This window comes from Prunus avium, chromosome 3 (genome assembly GCF_965620075.1).
Source record: "Prunus avium chromosome 3, drPruAviu1.hap1.1, whole genome shotgun sequence".
NCBI lineage: Eukaryota > Viridiplantae > Streptophyta > Magnoliopsida > Rosales > Rosaceae > Prunus > Prunus avium.
This window is the reverse complement of record NC_142286.1, coordinates 39,926,139-39,942,912: the sequence shown is the minus strand read 5'-3', so window position 1 is coordinate 39,942,912 and position 16,774 is coordinate 39,926,139. Positions and strand designations below refer to the sequence as shown.

General features: G+C 37.9%; 3 protein-coding genes across 4 annotated transcripts; 2 read left to right on the top strand and 1 right to left on the bottom strand.

Moving 5' to 3' along the window:
• Positions 1–5,706: 5,706 nt before the first annotated feature.
• Positions 5,707–7,574, bottom strand: LOC110756579 (cystinosin homolog). The gene is made up of 8 exons (XM_021958020.2): positions 7,371–7,574; positions 7,149–7,281; positions 6,966–7,055; positions 6,705–6,829; positions 6,447–6,489; positions 6,218–6,335; positions 6,085–6,134; positions 5,707–6,002 (listed from the first exon to the last, which is right to left on the bottom strand). The coding sequence occupies exons 1-8, from the start codon at positions 7,487–7,489 to the stop codon at positions 5,838–5,840; spliced, it is 843 nt and encodes a 280-aa protein (XP_021813712.1). The 5' UTR covers positions 7,490–7,574; the 3' UTR covers positions 5,707–5,837.
• A 1,108-nt stretch (positions 7,575–8,682) lies between these two features.
• On the top strand, positions 8,683–12,983 carry LOC110756388 (beta-galactosidase-like). Of its 2 annotated transcripts, XM_021957820.2 has the most exons (16): positions 8,683–8,850; positions 8,950–9,045; positions 9,171–9,283; positions 9,416–9,482; positions 9,580–9,672; positions 9,814–9,957; positions 10,128–10,216; positions 10,331–10,436; positions 10,555–10,642; positions 10,749–10,867; positions 10,967–11,128; positions 11,245–11,420; positions 11,564–11,783; positions 11,909–12,130; positions 12,240–12,445; positions 12,545–12,983. In XM_021957820.2, exons 1-16 carry the CDS (start codon positions 8,683–8,685, stop codon positions 12,981–12,983), a joined length of 2,508 nt encoding a protein of 835 aa, XP_021813512.1. The 2 variants fall into 2 exon arrangements, with proteins under 2 accessions (XP_021813512.1, XP_088106353.1); XM_088250227.1 differs by lacking the exon at positions 12,545–12,983 and having other exon boundaries at positions 8,707–8,850; positions 10,967–11,142; positions 11,259–11,420; positions 12,240–12,449.
• Positions 12,984–13,549: 566 nt separating this feature from the next.
• LOC110755934 (ATP12 protein-like protein) lies at positions 13,550–15,954 on the top strand. Its single transcript, XM_021957264.2, has 4 exons — positions 13,550–14,134; positions 14,577–14,751; positions 15,141–15,418; positions 15,569–15,954. The coding sequence occupies exons 1-4, from the start codon at positions 13,682–13,684 to the stop codon at positions 15,674–15,676; spliced, it is 1,014 nt and encodes a 337-aa protein (XP_021812956.2). The 5' UTR covers positions 13,550–13,681; the 3' UTR covers positions 15,677–15,954.
• The last annotated feature ends 820 nt before the right edge of the window (positions 15,955–16,774 follow it).

Genomic DNA, 16,774 nt, shown 5'->3' with positions numbered 1-16,774 from the left:
ATTTCAAGCCCGTTTTGCAGATTTTGATACAGTTTTAGGCCATTCCCTGTTTTGCAGATTTTGCTTCATTTTCAGGCCATATTTTGTTTCAACTTTCAAGCCTTTGTTTCACCTTTCAAGCCTTTGTTTATTATACTAGTTTTTAGGCCACCTAATTTTTGTCATTCACAACTTTTGATTTTCGAGCATCATATTCATATCATATCATCAAAATACTTGAGTAAAACTTAGAAGTTACAACTCTCAAATACTTGAGTAAAATTGAAGTGCAATGAAAACTTTAATAAGTTACAACCCAAATAGAAAATGAAGTGCAATGAAAACGTATTTAAAATTAAATTACAACCCAAATATGAAATGATTAATGAAGTGCAATGAGAATATTTAAAATTAATTACAACCCAAATATGAAATGTGCAATGAAAACTTAAATTGTTACAATACAACAAATTTTGAGCTAAGATGTGGAATCAAATCGAGGAGGTAGTGTTGTAGAAGTTTGAGTACCGGCCACATCTAGTAAAAAAACAAGTAAAACAAGTAAATTATGTTTATAAAAAAACATGAATGTTAAAAAAATAAGATAGAAACATAATTTATTTAAAACAAAATAGTAGATTATGTCTTACTTGTTTCAAGTGCTTCAAGTTCTTTATAGAATGCAAGCTCTTCATCCGTTGGTTCCTTGTAGAAGCAAAATTCATCCGCCCTAAGCCAATCACTAGTACACACTAATGCCTCTACCATTTTAGGTGTCAATGAACTTCTAAAAGGATCAACAATCCTCTTGCCTAGGCTAAAGGCATTCTCACTAGCAACGGTTGAGCTTGGGATTGCAAAGATATCCTTGGCAATCTTTGAAAGAATTGGATATCTACTCTCATTGCCTTTCCACCAATTCAAGAGTTTGAAACCTTTGGTAAAAGGGCTTTCAAAAGGGTCGGTCAAGTATTTATCCACTTCATTGGATATTTCCACAAGTTGTTCCTCCTTCCTTTGTTGCACAAGTTGATGAAACATTTTGGTTTGAACATCATCATAGCCTTCAAGATCATTGCCAACATTCTCATCTTCACCTTCATTCATTGGTTGGCTCACTAAGCTATCCGCCCCTCTATACTCATTATACAAATTGAACAAGCATGTTCTCACTTCACGCACAACCTCATCTATCTTGTTTTCTTCGGCCTTGAGATTTTGGAAGCTTATCTTAAGCATTTGAAGTTTAAATCTTGGGTCTAACACTAATGCTACAAAAATCATCTTGTTCACACTTTCAAAACTCCCCCAATACTTGTCAAACTTCTTCTTCATTGATGAAGCCACCCTTTGCAAGACCGGATCTCTAGGATCACTCATTTTGAGTTCAATCTCAACTTGTAAACTAACCAATTCATGGAAAATTATATTGGATGTAACCGTTTTGGTTGCACTTAGTTTCAAGGTTGTGTCATAGAATTTCTTAAGAAAGTAAACAAATGAGATTGACTTCTCCCAATCTTCATTACTCGGAGGACCCACTCTCTTCATCCCATCCTTATCTATCTCCTCAAAGTAAGCTTGAAAAGCTACATTTTCCGCCACCATCCTATTGAACACAAGCTTGTACTTGAAAGCACAATCAAGCATTTTATAAGTTGAATTCCACCTTGTCACCACATCCATTGGCACATTTGCCATCCCATCCATCCTCATCTCCAAGGCATGGTCCCTAAAAGAATCTAACCTTGATGGGGATGAGTGAATATATTTTACACAATTCCTTATCCCCTCGATTGAGCTAAGAAGCTCCTTCATGCACATCTCAAGTGCAAATACTTCCCATCAAGTAAAAGGTTATTAAAATCCTTCATCCTATTTAACACATACACAACCGCCCCATCATTTGCCGAAGCATTGTCAACTGTAATGCTAAACAATTTTTCAATCCCCCAAGCATTCAAACATGCACATAAAGTCTTGCCTATGTCAATACCTTTGTGACTGGTGATCTTTGTGAAATTGATAATCCTTTTATGCAAATTCCACTCACTGTCCATGAAATGAGCTGTGACTACCATGTAGTTAATGTTTTGGATCGAAGTCCAAGTATCAGTTGTGATACTTACCCTGTGATTACCTATCACACTCATTATTTTGGCCTTCTCAACTAAAAACAAATCCCAAACTCCAGCAGCTATCTTTTGTCTATTAGGGATCTTGAATTTAGGGTTTAACTCATGCACAAACTCCTTAAACCCTCCACCCTCAACATGCCTAAAAGGGATCTCATCCCTAATGACATACCTCACACATTTGGCTTCACACCTTTGTTGATTAAAGGTGTGGGGAACCAATTGTGCTTGACCGCCCATAGTGACATTTGTCAAGATCGATTGAGTTCTATCTCCACTCTCAAAAAGAGGAGAGAGCTTGCATCTCTTCTCTAGGTGATTTCTTATACCGGTTGTCCCATTTTTCCTAGAATCACCCGGCATCTCTAATTTGCAATAGTTTCAAACTGCAAGTACCTTATCGATCCCATGATCATCTTTCTTGTGGACTTTCTTGCAATGTTGCCACACCACAGATTTTGGGGGTTTTCTCTTCCCTCCCACAGTACCTGAGTCTACTTGTGATTGGGTTTCAGTATCTGTTTCTGTTTGGGATTGGGATTGGGGTTCTGTTTGGGGTTGAATGGAAGGTGCACTTCCTGAGGCATTAGTGTTGGATTGGCTAGACTCCATCTTATCCTATAAACAAAAGACACCATAACGAAAAACAATCACACACAACCTAACCAACCAGCAGACTACACACAAAAAACACGATAACAACCTAACCAACCAGCAGCTACAACAACATGTTCTCAAACCAATATAGCTTCAAATCAAAACAAAAACAGATTCATTCAATTTCAAATAAAAAACCAGCAGCTCAAACAAACACCAGCAGCTTCAAATCAAAGCAACAAGAGATTCATTCAATTTCAAATCAAAAACCAGCAGCTAAAACAAACACCAACAGCTTCAAATCAAAAGAAAAACAGATTCATTCAATTTCAAATCAAAAACCAGTAGCTCAAACAAACACCAGCAGATTAATTCAATTGTGATTTTGATTTATACCTGAATTTAAGCTTTGCCCACAATTAGCAGCTCACGGGTCACACAAGCTAGCTATCTGTCCACAATTAACAGAAACAACTAATTATCAAATCAAGATGATAATTAACTTAAGACTGAAAAAATACGAACCCCAAAAAAAATAAAACCCTAAACAGATTACATAACCCTCTAAAAACTCTAACATAAACCCTAAATCCTGAAATCCCCAATTCATATCCTACACAAACCCTAAATAAAATATAAAACCCTAATAAATTTCATCCATTACAAACTAACAAATTAACATAAAGAGAGAAAGAGAGAGGCGATAAGAAAGAAGAGAGAAAAAAGAAGAGAAAAAGAGAGAGAGACAGAGACAGAGACAGAGAGAGAGGTAATCCATTTTTTTTTCTTACCAGATAATCGGGTCGGAGGAGAGGAGGAACACGAGAACAAGAGGAGGCGCTAGGCGAAGATATCGCAGGACCGGAACAGGGGAGAGAAGAGAACGACGGGAGAAGAGAGGGTTTAGGGTTCGAATGGGCTAAATTGAGCTGAAAATGAGAAACATATCGAAGGGTTTGGCAAAGGAGAAGAAATCGGGTGATTCCGTGTAGCCGGTTGTAGTGTAATCCCATACAACTCTCCCATTACAACCAATAACATGCTGACACGTGTAATTTAAATAATAATTAATAAATAATATATATATGTCGGTTCGGTCGGTAACTGCCGGTTTGGGGAAAATTGATACCGATTCCGCGCCCGAGACCCTTCGGCTCGGTAATAAAAACCGGACCGGCGTTGACTTTTCGGTCAACGCGATTTACTGCCCGAAAAAAACGGTCGGAAACCGCCGGTTTGCAGTTTTTTCGGTCAACCCGAACAGGCCTAGGTAAGTTAGTCAAGGTAGTGTGCTCGCCTCAAGCAAGGATTCGGATTATCTGTTATGATTTTATGTGCCATGATCGGTTTGACTTTCGTCCTTCATATGCCACCTCATTAAAATTTCATTTAAGAGATTTAAACTGGGCATATCATCCTTAAAGTAAAAACTCAACCTACCCCTAATTAAAAAGAGATTTTCTATTTAAACCCCACACTTCTCTTTGTTCACCCCAATACTTAAATCATTAAGCTGTAAGTTTTATTATTGTGTAAAAAGACAAAAAAAGGTCATCCAACTTAATAATTAATCCTAGTACATCTATACAGACACCCCAAGTGTTGGAATTCCAGTTACAGTTCTTGGAGAGATCTAGAAAGTATTAAATTTCGGGTTTGAGGTTCCATTTGTTTGTGTTTTTTTTTGCTGGGAAAAAAAAATTGTGGGGTTTAAATAGAAAATCTCTTTTATTTCTTATTTTTTTTCAATTTGGGGTGTAGTTAAGGATAGTTTGGAAAGATAGTGGGGTTTTCTTAGAAATTGTGAAATTTTAAATTAAAAGATGGGGTGAACTTAGAACATGGGGTGAACTAAGAGAAGTGTGGGGTTTTAAATAGAAAATCTCATTAAAAATAGAAAGAAAAAAAAAGCCCTAACTTGACTAACTCCCAAGTTAACGTGTGCAGCAGTTTTTTTTTCTCCCTTTCTTCAAACCTCACAATCTCTTCTATTTCCCCTATCAACACCAACAACCAAAAATATATATTCTCTTCCCATATGTCCTAGCTCAATTTCATGGCTGATTTTGTTGGAAATATTATATAATTATACTTATAAAATTCATATAGAATCAATTAAATAAATAAAAACCCAAAAACACATCAATCATGTACAATAATTAATACAATAAATACATAGGAAAAGGGTTAGGAACATCTAGCATGTGATGTCAAGAGAGGCACGTAGTCGCTGTCTTAAAGCCGTAAACGCCTCCTTACGTTCATGTTATAACGGCCGTCTACAACTTCAAGATACAACCCTTGAAACTCACAGGATGTCTAATTCATTAAGCACGATCACGGCAGAAAAGGTAGTGTTTATCGGATTGCCCATTAGATTGATGAGAGAAAGAAAGGACAATAGGGAAACATAATACTAGAAGACATGAGGGACAATAGAACGTACACTGGTTTGTCAAGAGTTTCTATTTTATAGAACTCTATGTACCTGTTATGTAAGAGATATGAATTTTAATTTAACCCTTTATTTAAAAGGTTATGACAATAAATTTAAGGAAAATATTTCCCTCCTTACCCATAAGGCGAAACTCCTCTTTACCTTCTATTGTGGCTCAACCATAAAGTGACATGTGCCCCCTATTTCAAAGCAAAAAAAAAAGAGTAAAAGTTTTTGCTCTAAGGATTGTTGCCTTAAGAGCAATTTTTGCTCAAAGTAACCATCCAACAAGACTTGGACCAAAACTGCACCTCCTAAATTTGTATTGTCCAAGCTGCTTGGTATGCTAACCAAGTCTGCAAGGAGCATCAGCCATGAATCCACATGTATGGCAAAGGAATTACTCTTATGGAACCACCCTCCCCATCTGCAATAATGGATACATGGAAGATAAATTTCTTTTTCTTTTTCTTTTTTCTGACAGAGAAAGAAAAGATGGATGAGCGCTCATTTTGGGGGGAAGGGAAGACGTTAAGTTGACTGTATACAGTATATGTATGGCAAAATCAAAAAATTATTATTTTATTATATTTATTTAAGTTTTCGGCTCCAAACATATAATCCTAGTTTACATCTACATGGTTAATGTCGCACATGTTTAGGCAAGAGAAGCACTTGTGTATACATTTTCAGACAGTATGTGTGAGTGGGTGATCTGATGAAGACTGGAGAAGTGGCTCCAAGCTCTCCTTGTCCTTGCTGATGATTTGAGGAGGAGGAGGGATGGGTGCTTTCTTTGAAGGATACAGCAGGAAGCGTTGACACATGAAGACAAGGTCAAAGAATATAGATATCTGAAATTGCAATAAACCATCAAATAATGAATATAACGGATAAAATAAATTCACATCGTTGATATCATCAGATCATTCATACCAAAGATAGCAGTACTTTTCCCATGTTTCCATAAAAGTTCACCCAAGAATCTGGAAAGCAAGACACGAAGGATATTTGTTATCAAACTGTGACAATCATTTTGTTTGGTTGAGGTTGGGGAGGGAGGATGAACCTTGATCTATAGCAAGCACAGTCATTTGTGCATAATTTGTGACCCCTCCAGAAAAATCAAGCAAGTAAGAGCCAAGGCTAAATCCATCTGTGCTCTTCCGCACGAAGTTCAGGAATGCCTATATATAATAATACAGGCAATGAATGCATGCTGTGTTTCATTTCATGACTTTAAAAAAAATAATCAAAACAAGATGAACAATTTAGGGTGAATTCAAGTCAATGCAAACCTGGGGAGTATATTTGACGACTGTCATGCAAACTTGAATTGAGCTGCAAAAGGGAATATATAAACAGGGAGGAAATGAGAGAGGTGCAGTAGAAAATACATGTCGTCCTTGTAAGAAATAAGCTAACTTGTACGAAAAGGAGCCGCCTTGAAAATGCATCTTAAAGCATTGCCTTGCTTAATAAACCCTCGACTTAATCTTAATGGAAGAGACAGTTGAAAAAGATGAAGAATTAAATGGTAGTAATTAGGATCTTACTTGAAAATATTAATCAGCCAAAGCCAAGAATGGGTTGGCAAAGCTACGAAAACACAAACTGCAGCGCCTGACCACACTGCAACGACAATTCCGATGGCAATCTTGGACACCTTCTGAGTTCCTCGCTGCATAAAGCCATGCCATCAATGAACAAAAATGTCAGATGCCAACATATAAAACACAATCAAAATCATAATAATAAGCTTGGAAAAACAGAGAAAAACAGAGAAAAACAGAGGTATGATATGAGGAGACACTAACTTCATAGATTGCAATTTGGAACAGAACAAATGCTGTCATTAAAACAGCGTGAGCTGAGAAAGCAACATCATTTACTGCTACAGGGATCATCTGCAATCACATCCACATCAAAACAATCAACTTTTTCTTTTGTGTTTTGGTGAATAAGTAGGGAAGGGAGGGAAAACTGAGAGCAGAAGAAACCTGTTCGGAGCCGTATTTCTCCCAGTACTGCTTTTGAACGGCGGAGCTGAAGTAGAGAGAGGCGTTGTATATGAGATAGGAAGACTGCTTTGTCAAACTCAGTAACACGAAATCGAAGCTCAATCCCACAACGCTACAATAAAAAATATTCCAATCCCACCAAATAAATTAAGAGTCTTGGAATTGAATTCCGGAAAATTCGATGAGGAAATAAATGAGTACCTTTTCCTGCGGAAATTCAATATGACTTGTGGGTAGCCACCGACGGACCAACATGCGAAACCGATCCATCCCAAAATTCTATATGTGATTTCCAGCTGAATTGAATTCCACGACGCCATTATTTTCTCTCTTCTTCTTCTTCTTCTTATAAGCAACAGAGAGACAGAGAGGGTGCTCTGTTTGCATGACTTTTCTTTTCGTGTTGTTGAGTGGCGCTAGCTTCCCTCTTCAATTTAACTGTAATTTTTTATTTATTAGGTGGGCAATTTGGGCGCACGTGATGACGTGGTCTATCATTATTTTTCTTTGTTCTGTTTCTGTATTTGGCCTTAAATCAGCTTATGATTAATTGGCATGTCTTGTAAATTGCAACTGTTTGGCCTTAAATCAGCTTATGACTAATTGGCATGTCTTGTATAATGTACATGGCATAGTCAAGAATAGCATATTGTAGTGGAAGCCAACCTTTGGTCAGTTGGTCACGTCAATGAGCTTGCCCAAATATCCTCTTAAGAGCACTTCCACTCATTTTGCCATGGTAAAAGGTAAAGGCAAGTGAGGGCAGACACTATTCACATGAATAGTGTCTACCATAGCAATTTTTTTGATGCATTCCCACCTATTAATTTGTCGTGGCAACTCAAGGGCAATCACTATTCACATGAGATATGAGGAGAGGAATTTGTATGAATTTTGGTATATGAAGTGAAGAACATGGCTAGGTATATATAGAGGAAAAAAAAATTCTGAATTCTTTTGGTATTTTTCCCTTCTTTTCAATTTTTTTGGTATTTAAATTGGTTGTCACATATGACGTCACTCTGCCCAGACAAGTCTTGCCTTTGGACTTGCCCAATTTCATGGGCCCACTTTTTGCCATGACAAAAGATGATGGGTGGAAGTTGTTTTTGGAGCCTAGGCCACCTTTTGCCATGGCAAAAAGTGATGGGTGGAAGTGCTCTAAGTTGATTTGAATTTAATTTTGGGAAAGTTTCCGGCCTCAAAACAAAACTGCATTTAAATTTATTTGGAAAGTTTCCCGATTTTGTGCAATTTGCTTTTCCTTTTCTGAATAGGGATTACATATTTGATTTCTTTTGGTAATTTAGGAGTTGTGGTTTTTCTTCCTAGCCGAATTAGGATGTGCTGGCTATATAAAGCCTAGCTTAGAATTGTAACTATACTACTATATTATCACCCCAAGTTTTAAACCCTCGTCTAAGGAGCTACCTGATAATAAATAAAAGAAGAAAACAAACATAAGCACATTGCTTTGCACGTTTGAGAACACAGAGATCTTGAAACTCAAACAATGTGGAGCATGTTGAGAGCCAACATGCTGCTGCTGTTGTTCTTGTTTTCATGGCTGGCTTCTGCATGCACAGCCTCTGTGAGCTATGACCACAGATCCATAATAATTAACGGCCGAAAAAGGATTCTTATTTCGGGTTCCATTCACTATCCCAGAAGCACACCTGAGGTACTTACTGATAATGCCAATGTGGTTCATAGTTTTTTTTCTCTTCTTTTTCTAAGGGTTTTCTTAGCTCAATTTTTTAAATATTGTGTGTGGTTACAGATGTGGCCAGATTTAATACAGAAGGCCAAAGAAGGAGGCGTGGATGTTATACAGACCTATGTGTTTTGGAACGGGCATGAACCTTCTCCAGGACAAGTAATGCAAATAAAATTCAATTTTCCTTCTTGTTTTTTCTCTCATGCAAATAAAAATATATACATTGACAGTTTAATTTGTCTTTGAAATTTTTTTTGATAAAAAGTTGTCTTTGAAATTTTCAGTATTACTTTGAGGACAGATATGATTTGGTGAAGTTCATCAAGCTGGTACACCAAGCAGGCCTATATGTTAACCTCCGGATTGGCCCTTATGTCTGTGCTGAATGGAACTTCGGGTACTAATACTTGAAAACAAATATTTCATAGTTTTTGCAAGGACTGAATTTAAGGAAACTTTCGTTTTGTTTTTGTTCTTATGTAAATATGGCCTTACCCATTACTCTGTTTTTGCTCTGTTTCTGATACAGGGGATTCCCTGTTTGGCTGAAGTATGTTCCCGGAATTGCTTTTAGAACAGACAATGAACCTTTCAAGGTTGGTCACTAGGACTCTTCTGTTAGCTCTAACACACCAATTTTACATTATTAAGTTTTCTAATTCATCACTTTCATTGTAATTGATTTTTATGAAGGCGGCAATGCAAACATTCACAGAGAAGATTGTCGGTATGATGAAGGCAGAAAGCCTGTTTCAATCTCAGGGAGGTCCCATAATTCTGTCCCAGGTGTGACAATTAGTTCAAGTCTTAATTCTCTAAAAAATTTGGGCTGTGCTTTTTTATTTTTCTTCCTTCTGTTTGTTTTGCAGAGTAAATATTGATCAGTCAATGCTAATATTACCTTTTCTTCAATTTAAAATTTGACAGATAGAAAACGAATATGGACCGGTAGAGTGGGAAATTGGTGCTCCTGGGAAAGCTTATACCAATTGGGCTGCTCAGATGGCTGTGAATCTTAATATTGGAGTTCCATGGATTATGTGCAAGCAAGAGGATGCCCCTGATCCAATAGTAAGCTACTCTCCCTTTTATCTTTCTATCTTTTCTTCTTTTTCTACTGCATGTTTTCCTTAAACATCATGTGCATGTTTTCTTCTTGTTTGATAATAATTGTGACAAAAAGAAAGCTTCAATACATTTCAATCTTTATCTCTGAGACCTTATGATTTATTATGTGACAGATTGATACCTGCAACGGTTTCTACTGCCAAAATTTCACTCCAACCAAGAAATATAAACCCAAAATGTGGACAGAAGTCTGGACTGGCTGGTAAGTCACACTGTTGTTGCCTTTACAAGCCAAAAGTGTATTGTATAGTTACTTTCTTGTATTTTCTTTCAAATCCTTTGCTAAGACTGCTGCCTCATCGCGTATAATTTACAGGTATACAGAATTTGGTGGGGCAGTTCCTACTAGGCCTGCAGAAGACTTGGCATTTTCAGTTGCAAGGTTCATACAAAATGGCGGTTCTTTTGTGAACTATTACATGGTTAGTTCTTCTTTTTCTTCTTGTATATCAAAGTTGATTGTATCTGACTGATGTTTTATTCAGCTAGAGCATATTTTCTAATTTCTGTTGTCTCTTCTTCTCCTATTTTGTGTTTCAGTACCACGGAGGAACGAATTTTGGCAGAACAGCTGGAGGTCCCTTCATTGCCACCAGCTATGACTATGACTCCCCTTTGGATGAATTTGGTATGCAAATAGGATTAGCTAACACTAGGTTTTTATAAAGTTTTCCTCATAATCCTTACTTTACACATTTGAACACATCTAATGGGTTTTGCCTTTGCTATGCCAGGCCTACCTAGGGAACCAAAATGGGGACATTTGAGAGATCTGCATAGAGCCATCAAGTTATCTGAGTCAGCTTTAGTTTCTGCTGATCCTTCACTGATATCACTTGGAAGACACCAAGAGGTAAGCTAGAAATTAATAACTAAATCATAAACCTAAACCTAATTTATTATTCTTTGGATTTTTATAATGATTGTCACTGTTATAATTTAATCCTTGTAGGCTCATGTATTCAAATCAAGTTATCGGTGTGCTGCATTCCTTGCAAATTATGACACAAATTACTCTGTGGAAGTGAGGTTTGGAGATGGGCAATATGACTTGCCACCTTGGTCCATCAGCATTCTCCCTGACTGCAAAAATGCAGTTTACAACACTGCAAGGGTGAGGAGAAGCCTGTTGCCTATGCTGGATATTTTTCATTTAACTTATTCCTTGTCTTTTTCTACATCAAACATTTCTACTTGGATATTCACTTAGGATTTGTGTTCTATTTACAGCTTGGTGCCCAAAGCTCCCAAATGAAGATGACACCAGTAAATAATGCACTTTCTTGGCAATCATTCACCGAAGAAACCGCCTCTTCTTACGATCCTGATACATTTACATTGGACGGGTTGAGGGACCAAATAAATATGACTTGGGATTCTACAGACTACTTGTGGTACATGACAGAGTAAGTTTATATTAAACCAATCATTTTGGTAAACAATTTTGCACTCCCCTTTTATCCACCTACACTCCTTTTTTTTGTATATATACTTTTTGTATTGTTTTTTCTTTTCTTTCTAACTTAGTAACTTAAATTTCTGTTACCAGTATCACAATAAGCCCTGATGAAGGATTTCTAGAGAGTGGACAGTCACCTCTTCTCACCATCGGTTCAGCAGGTCATGCCCTGCATGTTTTCATCAACGGTCAGCTATCAGGAACAGCTTATGGGAGTTTGGAGAAGCGTAGACTAAGATTTAGTGACAATGTGAAGCTGAGATCTGGCGTCAACAAGCTTGCTTTGCTAAGCGTTTCGTTGGGTCTGCCGGTAAGTTCCCTCATCCTCTAATGGTAACATGATCCCTTTTTTTTTCTTTTTTGTGTGTGTGTAAGCTTTGGAGATGGAAATTGACAAGTTTGCTTCTTTTTTTCTTTTGGTTTGACAAAAATCAGAATATTGGTATTCATTTTGAGACATGGAATGTTGGAGTTCTAGGCCCGGTCACATTGCGAGGTCTGAATTCGGGGACATGGGACTTGTCACAACGGAAATGGACCTACAAGGTTGGTCTGAAAGGTGAAGCATTAAGCCTCCATACTGTCAATGGGAGTTCTTCTGTGGAATGGGTACAGAAACCATATCTGGCTAAAAAACCACTCCTTACATGGTACAAGGTTAGTATACTTTCACTAGCTACCATTTATAATCTTATTGTTGTATGTATGTCCATCGTTCTTCTTTCATCCAAGACAAAGATGTTCATTTATGTTGTGATATTTTCAGGCTACTTTTGATGCGCCATCAGGTAATGATCCATTAGCTTTAGATATGGTAAGCATGGGAAAAGGTCAAATATGGATAAATGGTCGGAGCATTGGACGCCATTGGCCTGCATATACAGCACATGGTGCTTGTCGCGATTGTTATTATGCCGGAACTTACAATGAAAACAAATGCCGAACCAAATGCGGAGAGCCCTCTCAGAGATGGTGAGCAAAAGTTCATCTTCTTCTTCATTTTTATACTTCTATACTTTTGTCAAATACAAAAATTATTGCAGAGCTAATGAGCTTATATATTATTCTCAGGTACCATGTTCCAAGGGGATGGTTGAATCCGAGTGGGAATCTCTTGGTTGTCTTTGAAGAATGGGGTGGTGAGCCAACAAAGATTGCTTTGGTGCAAAGAGCAACATCAAGTGTTTGTGCTGATATATTTGAAGGGCAGCCAACATTGCAAAGCTCTCAGAAGCTAGCTTCTGCCAAACTCATCAAAGCAAAAGCCCACTTAAGGTGTCAACCTGGGCAGATCATCTCTGATATTAAATTTGCTAGCTATGGGTGGCCGCAAGGGACATGTGGAAGCTTCAAGGAAGGGAGTTGCCATGCCCACAAATCGTATGATTTTCCTAGAAGGGTATGCATTGGAAAACAATTTTGCACAATACCTGTAGCTCCAGCATATTTTGGAGGAGATCCTTGTCCCGGAAGTGCAAAGAAGTTCTCAGTTGAGGCTGTGTGCAGCTAAGATTCACCACGTGTGTGTATTATTACTAAATATATGTGAAGTTCTTTTTTTTTTTCTTTTTTCTTCTTGCTTTGAGTTATTATAACCAAATACCAATGCCACAACTTTTTGATTCAATGATATGATACAACCTTTACAATTAATAATTGGCAACTCTTTTTGTCCATTTTTCTTTCTTTGACACAAACAATATTAAGAGAGACGGGAAATTTGAACACATGTCCTTTTTTTATTTTATGCGAACACATAACCTTGGATGTAACTCTCTCCTTTACCAAACCAAAATGAAAAACAATTTCTCTGAGCACCCAATTAGGGGGAGCTTCTATAATGAGGAGGTAGAGTGATGAGTTTATTTGAGGAGGCCCATCTCACCATCAAAAGGGGTGTGGACCCCCCAATGCACCCCCCCATGTACTTTGTTTTTGGTTGTTGATGGTGAGATTTCACCTCCTCAAATAAGCTCCTCACTCAACCTCCTCATTTTACTTGTCTACCCCAGACGAGTTTCACCATCTGAGATAGCCCAAGGCCCAATCTGATCTTAAATTTAGGAACTTGTAAGCCCAGAATCTCATCTAGTCCAATGCATCTTCCTCCTTTGCCCGCAACTGCAAAACCCTACTGAAAACTCACATTACGAAGCCATTTCCACCCAGCTCCAATTGAAATTGGAGAACTCTAATTCCAATTATAGAATGGCCAATTTACTGATCAACAGAACCTTAAAATCAATCGGAAACTCCAAACTAATCACAGCGCTCTCTTCTCGATCTCGCCAATTCAGCTCCATCACCGCCGTCGAGCAGCCCCAATCCGACGGCCCATCGTCGTCCTTCAGCTTCTCGTCCGATGGCCAAGAAAACAAGAACAATAGAAACAATCAAGATGACAGCATACACATTAAGCCGTTGAGTTCGAGTTCCAAGCACGAAACGGCGTCGTCGTCGGTGACGATGCCAATGTCGTTCATGACGGGGTCAATTGTGGGAAAGAGGTTTTACAACCAAGTGACGACGAGGAAGGCCGATGATGGGAATGGATGGACTGTAATGCTTGATTACCGAACACTCAAAACGCCTTCCAAAAGGCCCCTCAAGCTTCCTACTCTAGCTCTAGCTAAGGCCATTGCTGCTGAGTGGGAATACCAGGTGTGCTGCTTTTATGCCCTATTTTCAACTTTTAGAAGCTTATTATCTCAAATAAGTTTCACTCAAGCTTGGAAATTGTTTACTTGAATTGGGCCTTTAAGTTTATAGTAACTTAGCTCAAATGGGTTTCTCTAAATTGATTTTTTTTTTCTTCTCCTTGATTGTGTTTCTATATTCCTATCTACTTTGGATGTTTTGCATTAGTAATAGCTCAGTTCAAATTGGTTTTTTGAAAGTTGAAAGTTACACAAGTGGGTTCCTTTCTAAATTGAACTTCTGCCCTCTATTCATGGAGCTCTGTTCTCTCGTTTACATTAAGGCTTTTTGTGCAAGCTGCTGGAACTACTGCTAATAAAAAAGAAAAAACTTCGAGGTTGTGTGTTTTTCTTGACTTGTGTTAAGATGTTTGGTGGTTGTCTTATGAAACTTTAATTATTTTTAGCAAACAGATGGGATTAGGCCCTTCACGATGCCTCTCATGAGACTGGCTTGTACTGCACTGGAAAGAGTTCCTCTCACACGGCCAAAAGTTATAGATTATTTGATGCAGAAATTTAATCAAGATCTAGTCTTCTGTCGCGCACCAGACGACAATGATCTCACAAGCGTCGTCAATGGTATGCTGTTTCTGCATTTGTCTGATTATTTCAGTTTTGAGTTATTTCACAAGCGGCGTCATGTGTGCGTCTTTTATTTATTCTATTTGAGGAATACTGACGTATCATTATGCACAATAAGTATCATTTCTTCTACATTCCTGCACACAAAGCAAGAAGTGTAGTTCGCTCATTCTTGCTCTCTTAGTCTTATATATGATATTGAATTGTCAGTAAGGAAGGCTTTGATGGTTGGCATTATGTAAAGCCCAAGGAACCTTTTGTGGCATTGCTTTGCCTATTCCTTTACAGTTCCTAACTCCAAAATTGGTGTTTTTTCCTTTAAATTAATATGAATTTCAACAACGTACATTTATTGCTAATTCATAGTGCCTCAATTTTTTTTGTAGAACGGCAAGTGGAGAAAATTGATCCTTTACTTGATTGGGTGAAGTCAGAATTTGGCTTCAAGCCTGTTGTGTACTCCAGCTTTTTTGGTGGGAAGCAGGAGGATGGTCTTACAAAGGCTATAGAAACCGTGCTAAAGCAAACAGATGACTGTGAATTAGCAGCAATTGATGCCATTGCATCATCAGCACACTCTCTGATAATTGCTATTGGAATTTATCGAGGGAAGTTACAAATTGAAGAAGCAATTGAGTTGATTAGGCTTGAAGAAGATTTACAGGTTCTTATTGATGTACTTAACTACATGCAAACAAATATTCAAATACATACTCTCCTTGGACAACAAAATTTTGTCTGGAGATAATGGATTATGGATCACTCGCTTAACAGGCTCTTGCAGAGTTTTAAAAGCCTTCTCTTATTTTTGCAGGTGGACAGGTGGGGTTTGGTTGAAGGCGGTCATGATGTAGATTTAGCTGATCTCAAGGTACAGATCGCATCAGCTGCTGTATTCCTAGGTCTTTCAAGAAGGATTTAATCTCCATGCATATTTTTTCCATTCTCTTACTTTTTAAAATCTTCGTAAGAGCTAGGTCTTATGTGGTTTTTCTAAGAATCTTCACGCCGTTATAGAGATGTAGAACTCTTCCTTGTGCTGCTCAAAATTTTGTGAGCTTGTGTTGTGATCGATGAGGTGAGGTTAAATTAATGTTGTAATAATTGGCATTAGAATGTAAGTGGCAATAAAGTTTTTCACTCTTGTACAATAGGGAGTGGTAGAGCTAGTTTCTTCCATGGCCTGCCTTTTCCCCCAAACCCCTCCAAACTCGTTTTTGTTGATTTCATGGAAGTAGAATACCTTGAAAATACAGTAAATTGTTTATTTTTAATGCCTCAGAAACTGTGGGAAAGAAATGCAAACGAATGCTAGGATATGGAATTAGAATTCATTTACGTAGGTATGGGAAAAACCAAAAATGATATACAAGCAGCTGAAAGTTGAAATTTGGAAACGTTCGCTTAAAAATTGCAGCAGGGGAAGTGGTATTTGTTATAAGAGGAAGACGATACTTGAGTTGCCAATGGCGTCATGATGGCTCCGAAAGATAACTTCTACCTGCGGATGGGTTTACTTTGAAATCCTAGAACTCGCAATTTCATCAAGTCAAGGGTCTTCTCTACAACATAGCACACATAATGGAGGCTGTTTGCTGATATCGCAATTGCAACAGGCTGTGTCGCAGTCATTGTTGCATCCTGCAGAAAAATGATGCTAATTAAAATTACTTGAGCATGTAAATCCCATGATGCATTTATCCATCAATCATGTAACAGATTACATACACCTCTCTGTTTCTCTCGTCACGTGACACCTTGTTTGATTCATTACGACACAGAGAGGGTGTATGCAACTCCTGACAAGTAAGTTTCTCTCCAAGTTGGAGACAGAATCCAGTTCAAGTGAAAATGAAAGCCCAAGTGGACCAGATGAGGGAGTTTTAATTAGATTACCTGTTACAGTAACAGATTCATATGGCTCGAGGTCTTGAGAGTTAATGAGAAAAGGAAGGCGAGTGGTTGCTTGAACAGGCTCGGTCCTCACTTGTATAACGATCATAAAAACCAAATAGCCAGC

Bases quoted from the DNA above. Each gene is read 5' to 3' on its own strand.
- LOC110756579 (XM_021958020.2), bottom strand. From the start codon at position 7,489: ATGGCGTCGTGGAATTCAATTCAGCTGGAAATCACATATAGAATTTTG. The intron at 7,282-7,370 runs GTACTCATTTAT...TTTTTATTGTAG, and splicing joins TTGAATTTCCGCAGGAAAAG to CGTTGTGGGATTGAGCTTCG. The intron at 6,135-6,217 runs GTTCATCCTCCC...CTTGCTTTCCAG, and splicing joins TGTGCTTGCTATAGATCAAG to ATTCTTGGGTGAACTTTTAT.
- LOC110756388 (XM_021957820.2), top strand. From the start codon at position 8,683: ATGTGGAGCATGTTGAGAGCCAACATGCTGCTGCTGTTGTTCTTGTTT. The intron at 9,284-9,415 runs GTACTAATACTT...TTTCTGATACAG, and splicing joins TGTGCTGAATGGAACTTCGG to GGGATTCCCTGTTTGGCTGA. The intron at 11,784-11,908 runs GTAAGTTCCCTC...GACAAAAATCAG, and splicing joins GCGTTTCGTTGGGTCTGCCG to AATATTGGTATTCATTTTGA.
- LOC110755934 (XM_021957264.2), top strand. From the start codon at position 13,682: ATGGCCAATTTACTGATCAACAGAACCTTAAAATCAATCGGAAACTCC. The intron at 14,135-14,576 runs GTGTGCTGCTTT...AATTATTTTTAG, and splicing joins CTGCTGAGTGGGAATACCAG to CAAACAGATGGGATTAGGCC. The intron at 14,752-15,140 runs GTATGCTGTTTC...TTTTTTTTGTAG, and splicing joins TCTCACAAGCGTCGTCAATG to AACGGCAAGTGGAGAAAATT.